The 14875-nt window shown below is 42.1% G+C and overlaps 1 protein-coding gene across 1 annotated transcript in view; it reads left to right on the plus strand.

Annotated features, from left to right (window-relative positions):
* LOC129867926 (thy-1 membrane glycoprotein-like) overlaps positions 1-14875 on the plus strand; it is a 31967-nt gene that overhangs the window by 12193 nt on the left and 4899 nt on the right. The window contains exon 2 of the mRNA XM_055941414.1: positions 93-143. Within this exon, the coding sequence (XP_055797389.1) occupies positions 107-143 (37 nt within the window). The 5' untranslated portion in view covers positions 93-106. The remainder of the gene's footprint in view (positions 1-92; positions 144-14875) is intronic.

Raw genomic sequence — 14875 nt, forward strand, 5'->3', positions numbered from 1 at the left:
GCAACACCAGAGGGAATGACCCTGATGGGCTAAGAAGAAATAACATCCTTCTCTCTCTCTCTGTGTCTCTCTCTGTGTCTCTGTCTCTCTAGGTACCCGTTCCATCATGAGGTCTCTGTTGATCTGTGGAGTAGTTCTAGGAGGTGAGACATGTGTATCCCTAACCCTAACCCCTATCCCTAACCCCTAACCCTCACCCCTAACCCTCACCCTCACCCCTCACCCTCACCCTAAACCCTAACCCTAACCCTAACCCTAACCCTAACTCCCCCTAACCCTAACTCTAACCCTAACCCTATCCCTAAAGCTAACCCTAACCCTAACCCTACCCCCCCTAACCCTAACCTCCCCCTAACCCTAACCCCCCCTAACCCTAACCCTAACCCTAACCCTTATTTGAATCTCCTGATATTATAACGGGTATCAGTGTAGGTGCGCTTCGTAAATTATTACTATATAAATACCTGCTCTGATGATGGGGTAACATTATAACACCACTATGTAACGGCATTCCTCCTCCTCTTCATCTTCGGAAGAGGAGGAGTATTGAGGGAACCAAGGCGCAGCGTAGTGAAAAGACATATTTATTTAACGAAAACACAAACTTGATAAACTAACAAAAACAACAAACGGTGTAGACAGACCTAAACGACGAACTTACATAAAACAAGAAGAACGCACGAATAGGAAACATAGACTACACAAAACCGAACAAACCGTAAACAGTCCCGCGTGGTGTACAGACACAGACACGGAAGACAATCACCCACAACGAACACTGTGACAACGCCTACCTAAATATGACTCTTAATTAGAGGAACGCCAAACACCTGCCTCTAATTAAGAGCCATACCAGGCAACCCAAAACCAACACAGAAACAGAAAACATAGAATGCCCACCCAACCTCACGTCCTGACCAACTAACACACATAACAAACTAACATAAATAGGTCAGGAACGTGACACACTATATAAATACCTGTTATGCTGATGAGGTAACCTAATAAACACTACTATATAAATACCTGCTGTGCTGATGTCAAACTGTCAAACACACTCCCTAAAACACTTCAGCGAGCAGGACTCGCTAATCGATCTGGCCCGGGTATCCTGGAAGGATATTGACCTCATCCCATCAGTAGAGGATGCCTTGTTGCTCTTCAAAAGTTCTTTCCTCACCATCTTAAATAAGCATGCCCCATTCAAAACATGTAGAACCAGGAACAGATATAGCCCTTGGTTCACTCCAGACCTGTCTGCCCTGGACCAGCGCAAAAACATCCTGTGGCGTTCTGCATTAGCATCGAAAAGCCACAGCGATTTGCAACTTTTCAGGGAAGTCAGGAACCAATATACTCAGCCAGTTAGGAAAGAAAGATAAGGCTAACTTTTCAAACAGAAATTTGCAACCTGTAGCACTAATTCCAAAACGTTTTGGGACATGTAGAGAATAAGAGCACCTCCTCCCAGCTGCCCACTGCCCACTGCATTGGGGCTATGAACCACTGTCACCACCGATAAATCCACAGTAATTGAAATGTTCAATAAGCATTTTTCTATGGCTGGCCATGCTTTCCACCTGGCTACCCCTACCCCGGTCAACAGCTCAGCACCCCCAGCAGCCTCTCTTCCTCTCTTCCGTATCGTCTGAGATCCCCAAAGATCGGAAAGCCCCTCTTCAAAGGGGGAGACACTCTAGTCCCAAACTGTTATAGATCTATATCCATCCTACCCTGCCTTACTAAAATCTTCGAAAGCCTAGTTAACAAACAGATCACCGACCATTTTGAATCTCACCTTACCTTCTCCACTATGCAATCTGGTTTCAGAGCTGGTCATGGGTGCACCTCAGCAACACTCAAGGTCCTAAACGATATCATAACCGCCATCGATAAAAGACAGTACTGTGCAGCCGTCTTCATCGACCTGGCTAAGGCTTTCAACTCGGTCAATCACCACATTCTTATCGGCAGACTCAAAAGCCTTGGCTTCTCTCATGACTGCCTTGCCTGGTTCACCAACTACTTCTCAGATAGAGTTCAGTGTGACAAGTCGGAGGGCCTGTTGTCCGGACCTCTGGCAGTTTCTATGTGGGTGCCACAGGGTTCAATTCTTGGGCGGACTCTTTTCTCTGTATATATCAATGATGTCGCTCTTGCTGCTGGTGATTCTCTGATCTACCTCTACGCAGATGACACCGTTCTGTGTACATCTGGCCCTTCTTTGGACACTCTGCTTACAAACCTCCAAGCGAGCTTCAATGCCATACAACACTCCTTCCGTGGCCTCCAACTGCTCTTAAACGCTAGTAAAACCAAGTGCATGTTCTTCAACCAATCGCTGCCCGCACCTGCCCGCCCGACTAGCATCACTTCTCTGGACGGTTCTGACTTAGAATATGTGGACAATTACAAATACCTAGGTGTCTGGTTAGACTGTAAACTCTCCTTCCAGACTCACATTAAGCATCTCCAATCCAAAATTAAATCTAGAATCGGCTTCCTATTTCGCAACAAAGTCTCCTTCACTCATGCTGCCAAACATACCCTCGTAAAACTGACTATCCTAACGATCCTGGACTTCAATCAATCAATCAATTTTATTTTATATAGCCCTTCGTACATCAGATAATATCTCGAAGTGCTGTACAGAAACCCAGCCTAAAACCCCAAACAGCTAGAATGCAGGTGTAGAAGCACGGTGGCTAGGAAAAACTCCCTAGAAAGGCCAAAACCTAGGAAGAAACCTAGAGAGGAACCAGGCTATGAGGGGTGGCCAGTCCTCTTCTGGCTGTGCCGGGTGGAGATTATAACAGAACTATGCCAAGATGTTCAAAAATGTTCATAAGTGACAAGCATGGTCAAATAATAATCATGAATAATTTTCAGTTGGCTTTTCATAGCTGATCATTAAGAGTTGAAAAACAACAGGTCTGGGACAGGTGGCGGTTCCATAACCGCAGGCAGAACAGCTGAAACTGGAATAGCAGCAAGGCCAGGCGGACTGGGGACAGCAAGGAGTCACCACGGGCGGCAGTCCCGATGCATGGTCCTAGGGCCCAGGTCCTCCGAGAGAAAGAAAGAGAGAAGGAGAAAATTAGAGAGAGCCAAGATTTTCAAAATGTTCATAAATGACAAGCATGGTCAAATAATAATCAGGAATAAATCTCAGTTGGCTTTTCATAGCCGATCATTAAGAGTTGAAAACAGCAGGTCTGGGACAGGTAGTGGTTCCATAACCGCAGGCAGAAGAGTTGAAACTGGAATAGCAGCAAGGCCAGGCGGACTGGGGGCAGCAAGGAGTCACCACGGCCGGTAGTCCCGACGTATGGTCCTAGGGCTCAGGTCCTCCGAGAGAAAGAGAGAAGGAGAAAATTAGAGAGAGCCAAGATTTTCAAAATGTTCATAAATGACAAGCATGGTCAAATAATAATCAGGAATAAATCTCAGTTGGCTTTTCATAGCCGATCATTAAGAGTTGAAAACAGCAGGTCTGGGACAGGTAGGGGTTTCGTAACCGCAGGCAGAAACAGTTGAAACTGGAATAACAGCAAGGCCGGGCGGACTGGGGACAGCAAGGTGTCAGCATGCCCGGTAGTCCTGACGTATGGTCCTAGGGCTCAGGTTCTCAGAGAGAAAGAGAGAACGAGAGAATTAGAGAGAGCATACTTAAATTCACACAGGACACTGGATAAGACAGGAGAAGTATTCCAGGTATAACCAACTGACCCTAGCCCCCCGACACATAAACTACTGCAGCATAAATACTGGAGGCTGAGACAGGAGCGGTCAGGAGACACTGTGGCCCCATCCGAAGAAACCCCCGGACAGGGCCAAACAGGAAGGATATAACCCCACCCACTCTGCCAAAGCACAGCCCCCACACCACTAGAGGGATATCCTCAACCACCAACTTACAATCCTGAGACAAGGCCGAGTATAGCCCACAAAGGTCTCCATCACAGCACAACCAAGGGGGGGCGCCAACCCAGACAGGAAGTTCACGTCAGTAACTCAACCCACTCAAGTGACGCACCCCTCCTAGGGACGGCATGAAAGAGCACCAGCAAGCCAGTGACTCAGCCCCAGTAACAGGGTTAGAGGCAGAGAATCCCAGTGGAGAGAGGGGAACCGGCCCTGGAGAGACAGCAAGGGCGGTTCGTTGCTCCAGAGCCTTTCCGTTCACCTTCACACTCCTGGGCCAGACTACACTCAATCATATGACCTACTGAAGAGATAAGTCTTCAGTAAAGACTTAAAGGTTGAGACTGAGTCTGCGTCTCTCACATGGGTAGGCAGACTGTTCCATAAAAATGGAGATCTATAGGAGAAAGCCCTGCCTCCAGCTGTTTGCTTAGAAATTTTAGGGACAATTAGGAGGCCTGCGTCTTGTGACCGTAGCGTACGTGTAGGTATGTACGGCAGGACCAACTCGGAAAGATAGGTAGGAGCAAGCCCATGTAACGCTTTAAAGGTTAACAGTAAAGCCTTGAAATCAGCCCTTGCCTTAACGGGAAGCCAGTGTAGGGAAGCTAGCACTGGAGTAATATGATCAAATTTCTTGGTTCTAGTCAGGATTCTAGCAGCCGTATTTAGCACTAACTGAAGTTTATTTAGTGCTTTATCCGGGTAGCCGGAAAGTAGAGCATTGCAGTAGTCTAACCTAGAAGTAACAAATGCATGGATTAATTTTTCTGCATCATTTTTGGACAGAAAATTTCTGATTTTTGCAATGTTACGTAGATGGAAAAAAGCTGTCCTTGAAACAGTCTTGATATGTTCGTCAAAAGAGAGATCAGGGTCAAGAGTAACGCCGAGGTTCTTCACAGTTTTATTTGAGACGACTTTACAACCATCAAGATGAATTGTCAGATTTAACAGAAGATCTCTTTGTTTCTTGGGACCTAGAACAAGCATCTCTGTTTTGTCCGAGTTTAAAAGTAGAAAGTTTTCAGCCATCCACTTCCTTATGTCTGAAACACAGGCTTCTAGCGAGGGCAATTTTGGGGCTTCACCATGTTTCATTGAAATGTACAGCTGTGTGTCATCCGCATAGCAGTGAAAGTTAACATTATGTTTTCGAATAACATCCCCAAGAGGTAAAATATATAGTGAAAACAATAGTGGTCCTAAAACGGAACCTTGAGGAACACCGAAATGTACAGTTGATTTGTCAGAGGACAGACCATTCACAGAGACAAACTGATATCTTTCCGACAGGTAAGATCTAAACCAGGCCAGAACTTGTCCGTGTAGACCAATTTGGGTTTCCAGTCTCTCCAAAAGAATGTGGTGATCGATGGTGTCAAAGGCAGCACTAAGGTCTAGTAGCACGAGGACAGATGCAGAGCCTCGGTCTGACGCCATTAAAAGGTCATTTACCACCTTCACAAGTGCAGTCTCAGTGCTATGATGGGGTCTAAAACCAGACTGAAGCATTTCGTATACATTGTTTGTCTTCAGAAAGGCAGTGAGTTGCTGCGCAACAGCTTTTTCTAAAATTTTTGAGAGGAATGGAAGATTCGATATAGGCCGATAGTTTTTTATATTTTCCGGGTCAAGGTTTGGCTTTTTCAAGAGAGGCTTTATCACTGCCACTTTTAGTGAGTTTGGTACACATCCGGTGGATAGAGAGCTGTTTATTATGTTCAACATAGGAGGGCCAAGCACAGGAAGCAGCTCCTTCAGCAGTTTAGTAGGAATAGGATCCAGTATGCAGCTTGAAGGTTTAGAGGCCATGATTATTTTCATCATTGTGTCAAGAGATATAGTACTAAAACACTTAAGTGTCTCTCCCGATCCCAGGCCCTCGCAGAGCTGTGCAGATCCAGGACAGCTAAGCCCTGGAGGAATACGCAGATTCAAAGAGGAGTCCGTAATTTGCTTTCTAATGGTCATGATCTTTTCCTCAAAGAAGTTCATGAATTTATTACTGCTGAAGTGAAAGCCATCCTCTCTTGGGGAATGCTGCTTTTTAGTTAGCTTTGCAACAGTATCAAAAAGAAATTTTGGATTGTTCTTATTTTCCTCGATTAAGTTGGAAAAGTAGGATGATCGAGCAGCAGTGAGGGCTCTTCGGTACTGCACGGTACTGTCTTTCCAAGCTAGTCGGAAGACTTCCAGTTTTGTGTGGCGCCATTTCCGTTCCAATTTCCTGGAAGCTTGCTTCAAAGCTCGGGTATTTTCTGTATACCAGGGAGCTAGTTTCTTATGACAAATGTTTTTCGTTTTTAGGGGTGCAACTGCATCTAGGGTATTGCGCAAGGTTAAATTGAGTTCCTCAGTTAAGTGGTTAACTGATTTTTGTCCTCTGACGTCCTTGGGTAGGCAGAAGGAGTCTGGAAGGGCATCAAGGAATTTTTGTGTTGTCTGAGAATTTATAGCACGACTTTTGATGCTCCTTGGTTGGGGTCTGAGCAGATTGTTTGTTGCGATTGCAAACGTAATAAAATGGTGGTCCGATAGTCCAGGATTATGTGGAAAAACATTAAGATCTACAACATTTATTCCATGGGACAAAACTAGGTCCAGAGTATGACTGTGGCAGTGAGTAGGTCCAGAGACATGTTGGACAAAACCCACTGAGTCGATGATGGCTCCGAAAGACTTTTGGAGTGGGTCTGTGGACTTCTCCATGTGAATATTAAAATCACCAAAAATTAGAATATGATCTGCTATGACTACAAGGTCTGATAGGAATTCAGGAAACTCAGAGAGGAACGCTGTATATGGCCCAGGAGGCCTGTAAACAGTAGCTATAAAAAGTGATTGAGTAGGCTGCATAGATTTCATGACTAGAAGCTCAAAAGACGAAAACGCCATTTTTTTTTTTGTAAATTGAAATTTGCTATTGTAGATGTTAGCAACACCTCCGCCTTTGCGGGATGCACGGGGGATATGGTCACTAGTGTAACCAGGAGGTGAGGCCTCATTTAACACAGTAAATTCATCAGGCTTAAGCCATGTTTCAGTCAGGCCAATCACATCAAGATTATGATCAGTGATTAGTTCATTGACTATGACTGCCTTTGAAGTGAGGGATCTAACATTAAGTAACCCTATTTTGAGATGTGAGGTATCACGATCTCTTTCAATAATGGCAGGAATGGAGGAGGTCTTTATCCTAATAAGATTGCTAAGGCGAACACCGCCATGTTTAGTTTTGCCCAACCTAGGTCGAGGCACAGACACAGTCTCAATGGGTATGGCTGAGCTGACTACACTGACTGTGCTATTGGCAGACTCCACTAAGCTGGCAGGTTGGCTAACAGCCTGCTGCCTGGCCTGCACCCTATTTCATTGTGGGGCTAAAGGAGTTAGAGCCCTATCTATGTTGGTAGATAAGATGAGAGCACCCCTCCAGGTAGGATGGAGTCCGTCACTCCTTAGCAGGTCAGGCTTGGTCCTGTTTGTGGGTGAGTCCCAGAAAGAGGGCCAATTATCTACAAATTCTATCTTTTGGGAGGGGCAGAAAACAGTTTTCAACCAGCGATTGAGTGCTGAGACTCTGCTGTAGAGCTCGTCACTCCCCCTAACTGGGAGGGGGCCAGAGACAATTACTCGATGCCGACACATCTTTCTTGCTGATTTACACGCTGAAGCTATGTTGCACTTGGTGACCTCTGACTGTTTCATCCTAACATCGTTGGTGCCGACGTGGACTTCGGCGATGTCATTTAAAAAATATCCTCCAACACTCTACTCAGCAAGTTGGATGTAGTCTATCACAGTGCCATCCGTTTTGTCACCAATGCCCCATATACTACCCACTACAGCGACCTGTATGTTCTCGTTGGCTGGCCCTCACTACATATTCGTCGCCAAACCCACTGGCTCCAGGTCATCTACAAGTCTCTGCTAGGTAAAGCCCTGCCTTATCTCAGCTCACTGGTCACCATAGCAACACCCACCCGTAGCACACGCTCCAGCAGGTATATTTCACTGGTCACCCCAAAGCCAACACTTCCTATGGCCACCTTTCCTTCCAGTTCTCTGCTGCCAATGACTGGAACAAATTGCAAAAATCACTGAAGCTGGAGACTTATATCTCCCTCACTAACTTTAAGCACCAGCTGTCAGAGCAACTTACCGATCATTGCACCTGTACATAGCCCATCTGTAAATAGCCCACGCAACTACCTCATCCCCATATTGTTATTTATTTTTGCTCTTTTACACCCCAGTATCTCTGCTTGCACATCATCTTCTGCACATCTATCACTCCAGTGTTAATGCTAAATTGTAATTATTTCACCACTATGACCTATTTCTTGCCTTACCCCCTAATCTTACTATATTTGCACACACTGTATGTAGATTTTTCTATTGTGTTATTGGCTGTACGTTTGTTTATCCCATGTGTAATCAGCATATAAGGTATTTATATGGTAGTGTTTATTAGGTTACCTCATCAGCATATTAGGTATTTACATGGTAGTATTTATAATGTTACCTCATCATAGCGTCACGTCTTTCCTCCTCCTTTACTATTAGCAAGTATGTGGAATGTCATTCACCTTTTAACTTCAGCTTAAGAGCATGGCACGGCAAGGCAATTCCTCCACGCTTTCTGATTAACCTACTGGCTTACTCGTGCAATACTTTATTTTCTTTCAACCAATTAGCATGATTCGTGGAGAGTATTTATGTAAACTCGAAAGTTGTGCTTCCCACTTCCTGTTTTGCAGCAACAGCCTTCCAAATACCTTCCATGTCCCCGACACCAACAGCTGAAGGCCTTTATCAGATCCCTGTTCTTTCACTCTCTTCACATATGCTTTTGCTGTTTATTATCGATCCTGATTGTCGTTGTCATGTTGGAAGGGGAACCTTCGCCCCAGTCTGAGGTTCTGAGTGCACTGGAGCAGGTTTTCATTCAGGATCTCTCTGTACTTTGCTCTGTTCATCTTTCCTCGATCCTTACTAGTCTCCCAGTCCCTGCTGCTGAAAAACTGCCACCACCATGCTTCACTGTATGGATGATGCCAGGTTTCCTCCAGACGTGACGCTTGGCATTCAGGCCAAAGAGTTAAATCTTGGTTTCATCAGACCAGAGAATCTTGTTTCACATGGTCTGAGAGTCTTTTGTTGCCTTTTGGCAAACTTCAAGCGAGCTGTCATGTGCCTTTAACTGAGGAGTGGCCACTCTATCATAAAGGCCTGATTGGTGGAGTGCTGCAGAGATTGTTTTCCTTCTGGGAAGGTTCTCCCATCTCCACAGAGGAGAGATGGAGCTTTGCAGCTCTGTCAGAAAGACCATCGGGTTCTTGGTCACCTCCCTGACCAAGGCCCTTCTCCCCCGATTGCTCAGTTTGGCCGGGCGGCCAGCTCTAGGAAGAGTCTTGGTGGTTCCAAACATCTTCCATTTAAGAATGATGGAGGCCACTGTGTTCTTGGGGACCTTTAATTTGTGCAGACATTTTTTGTACTCTTCCCCAGATCTGTGCCTCTACACAATCTTGTCTCGGAGCTCTATGGACAATTCCTTCGACCTCATGGCTTGGTGTTTGCTCTGACATGCACTGTCATCTGTGGGACCTTATATAGACAGATTTGCGCCTTTCCAAATCATGTTCAATCAATTGAATTTACCACAAGTGGACTCCAATCAAGTTGTAGAAACATCTCAAAGATGATCAATGGAAACAGGATCCACCTGAGCTCAATTTCGAGTCTGAGAGCAAAGGTTCTGAATACATATGTAAATAAGGTATTGGTTTTCCCCCCAAAATATATATATATATATATATAACATTGCAAACATTAAGAAAAAACTGTTTTCGTCATTACGGGGTATTGTGTGTAGCTGGATGAGAATTTTTATTTATTTAATCCATTTTAGCATAATGCTGTAACTTAACAAAATGTCAAAAAGTCAAGGGGTCTGAATACTTTACGAATGCACTGTATTTTGGATTGTCAATGTAGTATGTGTGAATGTGTGGGTAGAGTCAGGGTGCATAGAGTCAGTGCAAAAATGGGTCAATGCAAATAGTCCGAGTAGCCATTTGATTAAATGTACAGCAGTCTTATGGCTTGGGGGGCTGGGGTCTTTGACAATTTTCCTTCCTCCGACACTGCCTGGTATTGAAGTCCTGGATGACATGGAGCTCAGCCCGTCCATATCACCCTCTGTAGTATCTTGCGGTCGGATACCAAGCAATTGCCATACCAAGTGGTGATGCAGTCAGTCATGATTCTCTGAATGGCCCAGCTGTAGAACCTTTTTGAGGATCTGAGGGCTCATGCCAAATATTTTCATCCTCCTGAAGGGGAAGAGGCGTTCTCGTGCCCTCTTCATGACTGTGTTGGTGTGTTTGGACCATGATAGATCCTTAGTGATGTGGACACCGAGGAACTTGAATCTCTCGGCACGCTCCACTACAGCCCCATCAATGTGGAAGGGGGTATGCTTGGCCCTCTGTTTCCTGTAGTCCACAATCAGATCCTTTGTCTTGCTGATATTGAGGGATAGGTTGTTGTCCTGGCACCTCTGACCTCCACCCTGTAGGCTGTATCATCTTCATCAGTGATCAGGCCTACCACTGTTGTGTCGCCTGCAAACTTAATGATGGTGAGGTTATTAATTACACTTTGGATGGCGTATCAATAGATCCAGTCACTACAAAGACACAGACGTCCTTCCTAACTCAGTTACTGGAGAGGAAGGAAATCACTCAGGGATTTCACCACGAGGCCAATGGTGATTTTAAAACAGTTACAGAGTTTAATGGCTGTGATAGGAGATTACTGAGGATGGATAAACAACATTGTAGTTACTCCACAATACTAACATGAATGACAGAGGGAAAAGAAGAAAGCCTGCACAGACTAATAGGGGCGGCAGGTAGCCTAATGGTTAGAGCGTTGGGCCAGTAACCAAAAGGTTGCAAGATCGAATCCCTGAGTTGACATGGTATAAATCTGTCATTCTGCCCTTAAACAAGACAGTTCCTAGGCCGTCATTGTAAATAAGAATTTGTTCTTAACTGGCTTGCTGAGTTAAACAAAGGTTAAATTAAAATAAGGCAATAAGGCACTAACGAAAAACTGCAAAAAAAAAAATCTAGAAATTATCTTTATGTCCTGAATACAAATTGTTAAATTTGGGGAAAATCCAACACAACACATCACTGAGTAGAACCCTTAATATTTTCAAGCATGGTGGTGGCTGCATCATGTTTTGGGTATGCTTGTCATTGGCAAGGACGAGGGAGTTTTTCTGGATAAAAAGAAACGGAGTAGAGTTAGCACAGGCAAAATCCTAGAGGAAATCCTTACTCAGTCTGCGTTGCAACAGACAGTGGGAGACAAATTTACCTTTCAGCAGGACAATAACCTAAAACACAAGGCCAAATATGCACTGGAGTTGATTACCAAGATGCCATTGAATGTTTCTGAGTGGCCTAGTTACAGTTTTGACTTACACTACTGTTCAAAAGTTTGTGGTCACTTAGAAATGTCCTTGTTTTTTTTTTTTTTTTTTTTTTTTTTTTGGGGGGGGGGTGGATCAGCTTAGTATTGCGGAAAGAATGTTGCTTCCAATGTAATTGTCTGCATCATTTCCAATCCCCCATATTTTTTGGGGTAAATATATATATCCATTCACGTATGCATACATATACACATATATACATACACATACCTACATAGACATACATACCTTTTTTAAAGAGTGTACCTTTATTATTATTCCCTGCAAACCCTACCACCGATCCCCCAATTGGAGTAAACTGATAAACATTTCTGTTTTTACCTTCAATTTATACATCTTATACACATTTTACAGACACAGTCTACTTTATAATAGTTCTCTCTTGTTTGTTCTTAGTCCTTCCTCTATTTTTGTTGTCCATCCAGTTTGATTTCCACTTGTAACTGTGCTATTTCACAATAGCTCCGCACCTATACACATTTCACAGATCCCGTATGCCCTACATTGTTTATCTTGTTATTAGTCCCACCCTTCAGCTCCACTCAACCTTTCCCATCTATCTTCCAACATCATCCATTTCGGATTTTTATTTGCCATATATTTTTCAACTGTGCTGTGATGCTTCACAAAGGATTTGAATCTTCCTATTATCATAGCTTCCACGGATTGTAAATTAAAAATAAACATTTTTGCAAAAATAATTATTATATTATTGATTGATTGACTATGGCTTTTCAAATCCCCCAGTATTGCTATCTGTAGCGTTAGTTCTACGCAAATGTTGCAATTCTTCAACCATTCCTGGACCTGTGACCAAAAACGAGCTACATGCGGACAATACCAAAATAAATGGTCTAATGACTCTGCCTCTTCACAGCAGAATCTACAGAGCTGGGAAGATTGTATCCCCCATATATATAACATTCTATTAGTTGCAAGAATTTTGTACAATAATTTAAATTGAAAAATTCGAAGTTTTGAATCCGGCGTTGTTTTGCGTATCAATTCATAAACCATGTGCCATGGAATGGGTACATCGAAAATCTCTTCCCAACTATTTTGCAATTTATATGGCACAGCTGTAAGTTTTTTGGTCCTTAAATGAAATTGGTATATGTTTTTATTTATCACACTTTTCTTTAACCATTTATGTTCTTTAATATAAGGCCGACATACAAGTTCCTTACTTTTATCCCCTTCTACCTGCCTCTTCCATTTTTGTGGTAATGCTGCAATTAATTGGTTGTAATTTTGGGTAGAGCAGACATTTCCATATGTCTGTGTTAGCTACATGTGTGACATTACTCCACCAGCCCTATTTATGATATCATTCACAAAAATTATACCTTTTTTAAACATTTCTTTGATAAATACAGTTTTTTTATCAATTACTATATTTGAATTTAACCACAAGATTTGTTGTACTATTTGTTCCTTCCTTTCAGGTGGATTAAACTGAAATTGCAACCAACTTTCTAAGGCTTGTTTAAAAAATAAAGATATTTTGTAGATTATTTCCTTTTCAAGCAACCGAAAGTGAGCAGGTGTAATCTGAATAAAGGGAAAAAGGCCCTTCTTGAACATAGGATGAGACATTCGTACCAATCTACTAGAGAACCAGTTTGGATTTAAGTATAACTTTTGTTTGACTGATGCCTGTAGTGAGAGGTCTAATGCTTTAATATTTAATAATTTCTGCCCTCCGAATTCATATTCGTTATATAAATAGGCCCTTTTAATTTTATCTGGCTTGCCGTTCCAAATAAAATTGAATATTTTTTGTTCATATAATTTAAAAAGCAGGTCACTAGGTGTAGGCAAAACTATAAGCAAATAGGTAAACTGTGATATGATTAAAGAGTTAATCAGGGTGATTTTCCCACAAATAGACAGGTATTTTCCTTTCCATGGTAGCAAGATCTTATCTATTTTTGCTAACTTTCTATAAAAATTTATTGGAGTGAGATCATTTCTTTCTTTTGGGATTTGTATACCGAGTATGTCCACATCACCGTCAGACCATTTAATTGGTAAACTACATGGCAATGTAAAATGTGTATTTTTTAGTGATCCAATACGTAATATGGTACATTTATCATAATTTGGTTTTAATCCAGAGAGGATAGCAAATGTATCTAGATCCTCTAAGAGGCCGTGGAGAGATTCTAGTTGTGGTTTTAAAAGAAAACATGAATCATCAGCGTACAATGACACCTTAGTTTTTAGGCCCTGGATTTCTAATTCCTTAATATTAATGTTTGATCTAATTTTAACAGCTAACATTTCGATGGCAATAATAAATAGATATGCCGATAGTGGACAACCTTGTTTTACTCCTCTAGATAGTTTAAAACTTTCTGAGATGTAGCCATTATTTACTATTTTACACCTAGGGTTACTATACATAATGTTTACCCATTTTATAAGAGATTCCCCAAAATTGAAATATTCTAGGCATTTATATATAAACTCCAGTCGTACTTTATCAAAAGCCTTTTCAAAATCAGCTATGAAAACCAGGCCTGGTGTCCCCGATATTTCATAGTGTTCTATTGTTTCCAGTACTTGCCTTATATTATCTCCAATGTATCGTCCATGTAAAAAACCTGTCTGATTAGGATGAATAATATCTGACAAAACTTTTTTTATTCTATGCGCCAAGCATTTTGCTAGGATTTTTGCATCACAACACTGAAGTGTAAGAGGTCTCCAATTTTTTAAATGGACTGGATCTTTATATATACCCCTTGGGTCCTGTTTCAGTAATAATGATATCACACCTTCTTGTTGCGTGTCTGATAATCTATCATTTATATAGGAGTGGTTAAAACAAGCTAATAATGGTCCTTTGAGTATATCAAAAAAATGTTTGCATACTTCCACTGGTATGCCATCCAGTCCTGGAGTTTTCCCATCCTTAAAGGCCCCAATTGCATCAAGTAGTTCCTCCTCTGTAATTAGGCCTTCACATGAGTCTTTCTGTACAGATGTTAATTTTACATTATTATTAGGGAAAAAATCCATACAATTAGTTTCAGTTAGTGGAGATGGAGGAGCCTGAAACAAAAATATATTCTTAAAGTACTTTACTTCCTCTTTCAAAATATCATTTGGTGAATCATGCGTGACTCCATCATTTGTAACAAGTTTTAATACGTTTTTTTTGGTAGCATTTCTATATTGAAGATTAAAAAAGAATTTGGTGCATTTTTCCCCATATTCCATCCAGTTCGCTTTATTTTTGTAATATATTACACTGGATCTTTCTTGAATAAGTTCCTCCATTTCTTTTTGTTTTTCCTCTAACTTATTCTGTGCCTCTATGGTACCGTTTTTATTGTTATCTAACTGTACTGTTAGTCCTTCAATTTCCTTTGTTAATATGGACTCTTTTGATCGAAATTGCTTTTGTTTTTTGTCCTTGTTTTTGAAAGAAAAGCA

Source organism: Salvelinus fontinalis, chromosome 13 (assembly GCF_029448725.1).
Source record: "Salvelinus fontinalis isolate EN_2023a chromosome 13, ASM2944872v1, whole genome shotgun sequence".
Lineage (NCBI taxonomy): Eukaryota > Metazoa > Chordata > Actinopteri > Salmoniformes > Salmonidae > Salvelinus > Salvelinus fontinalis.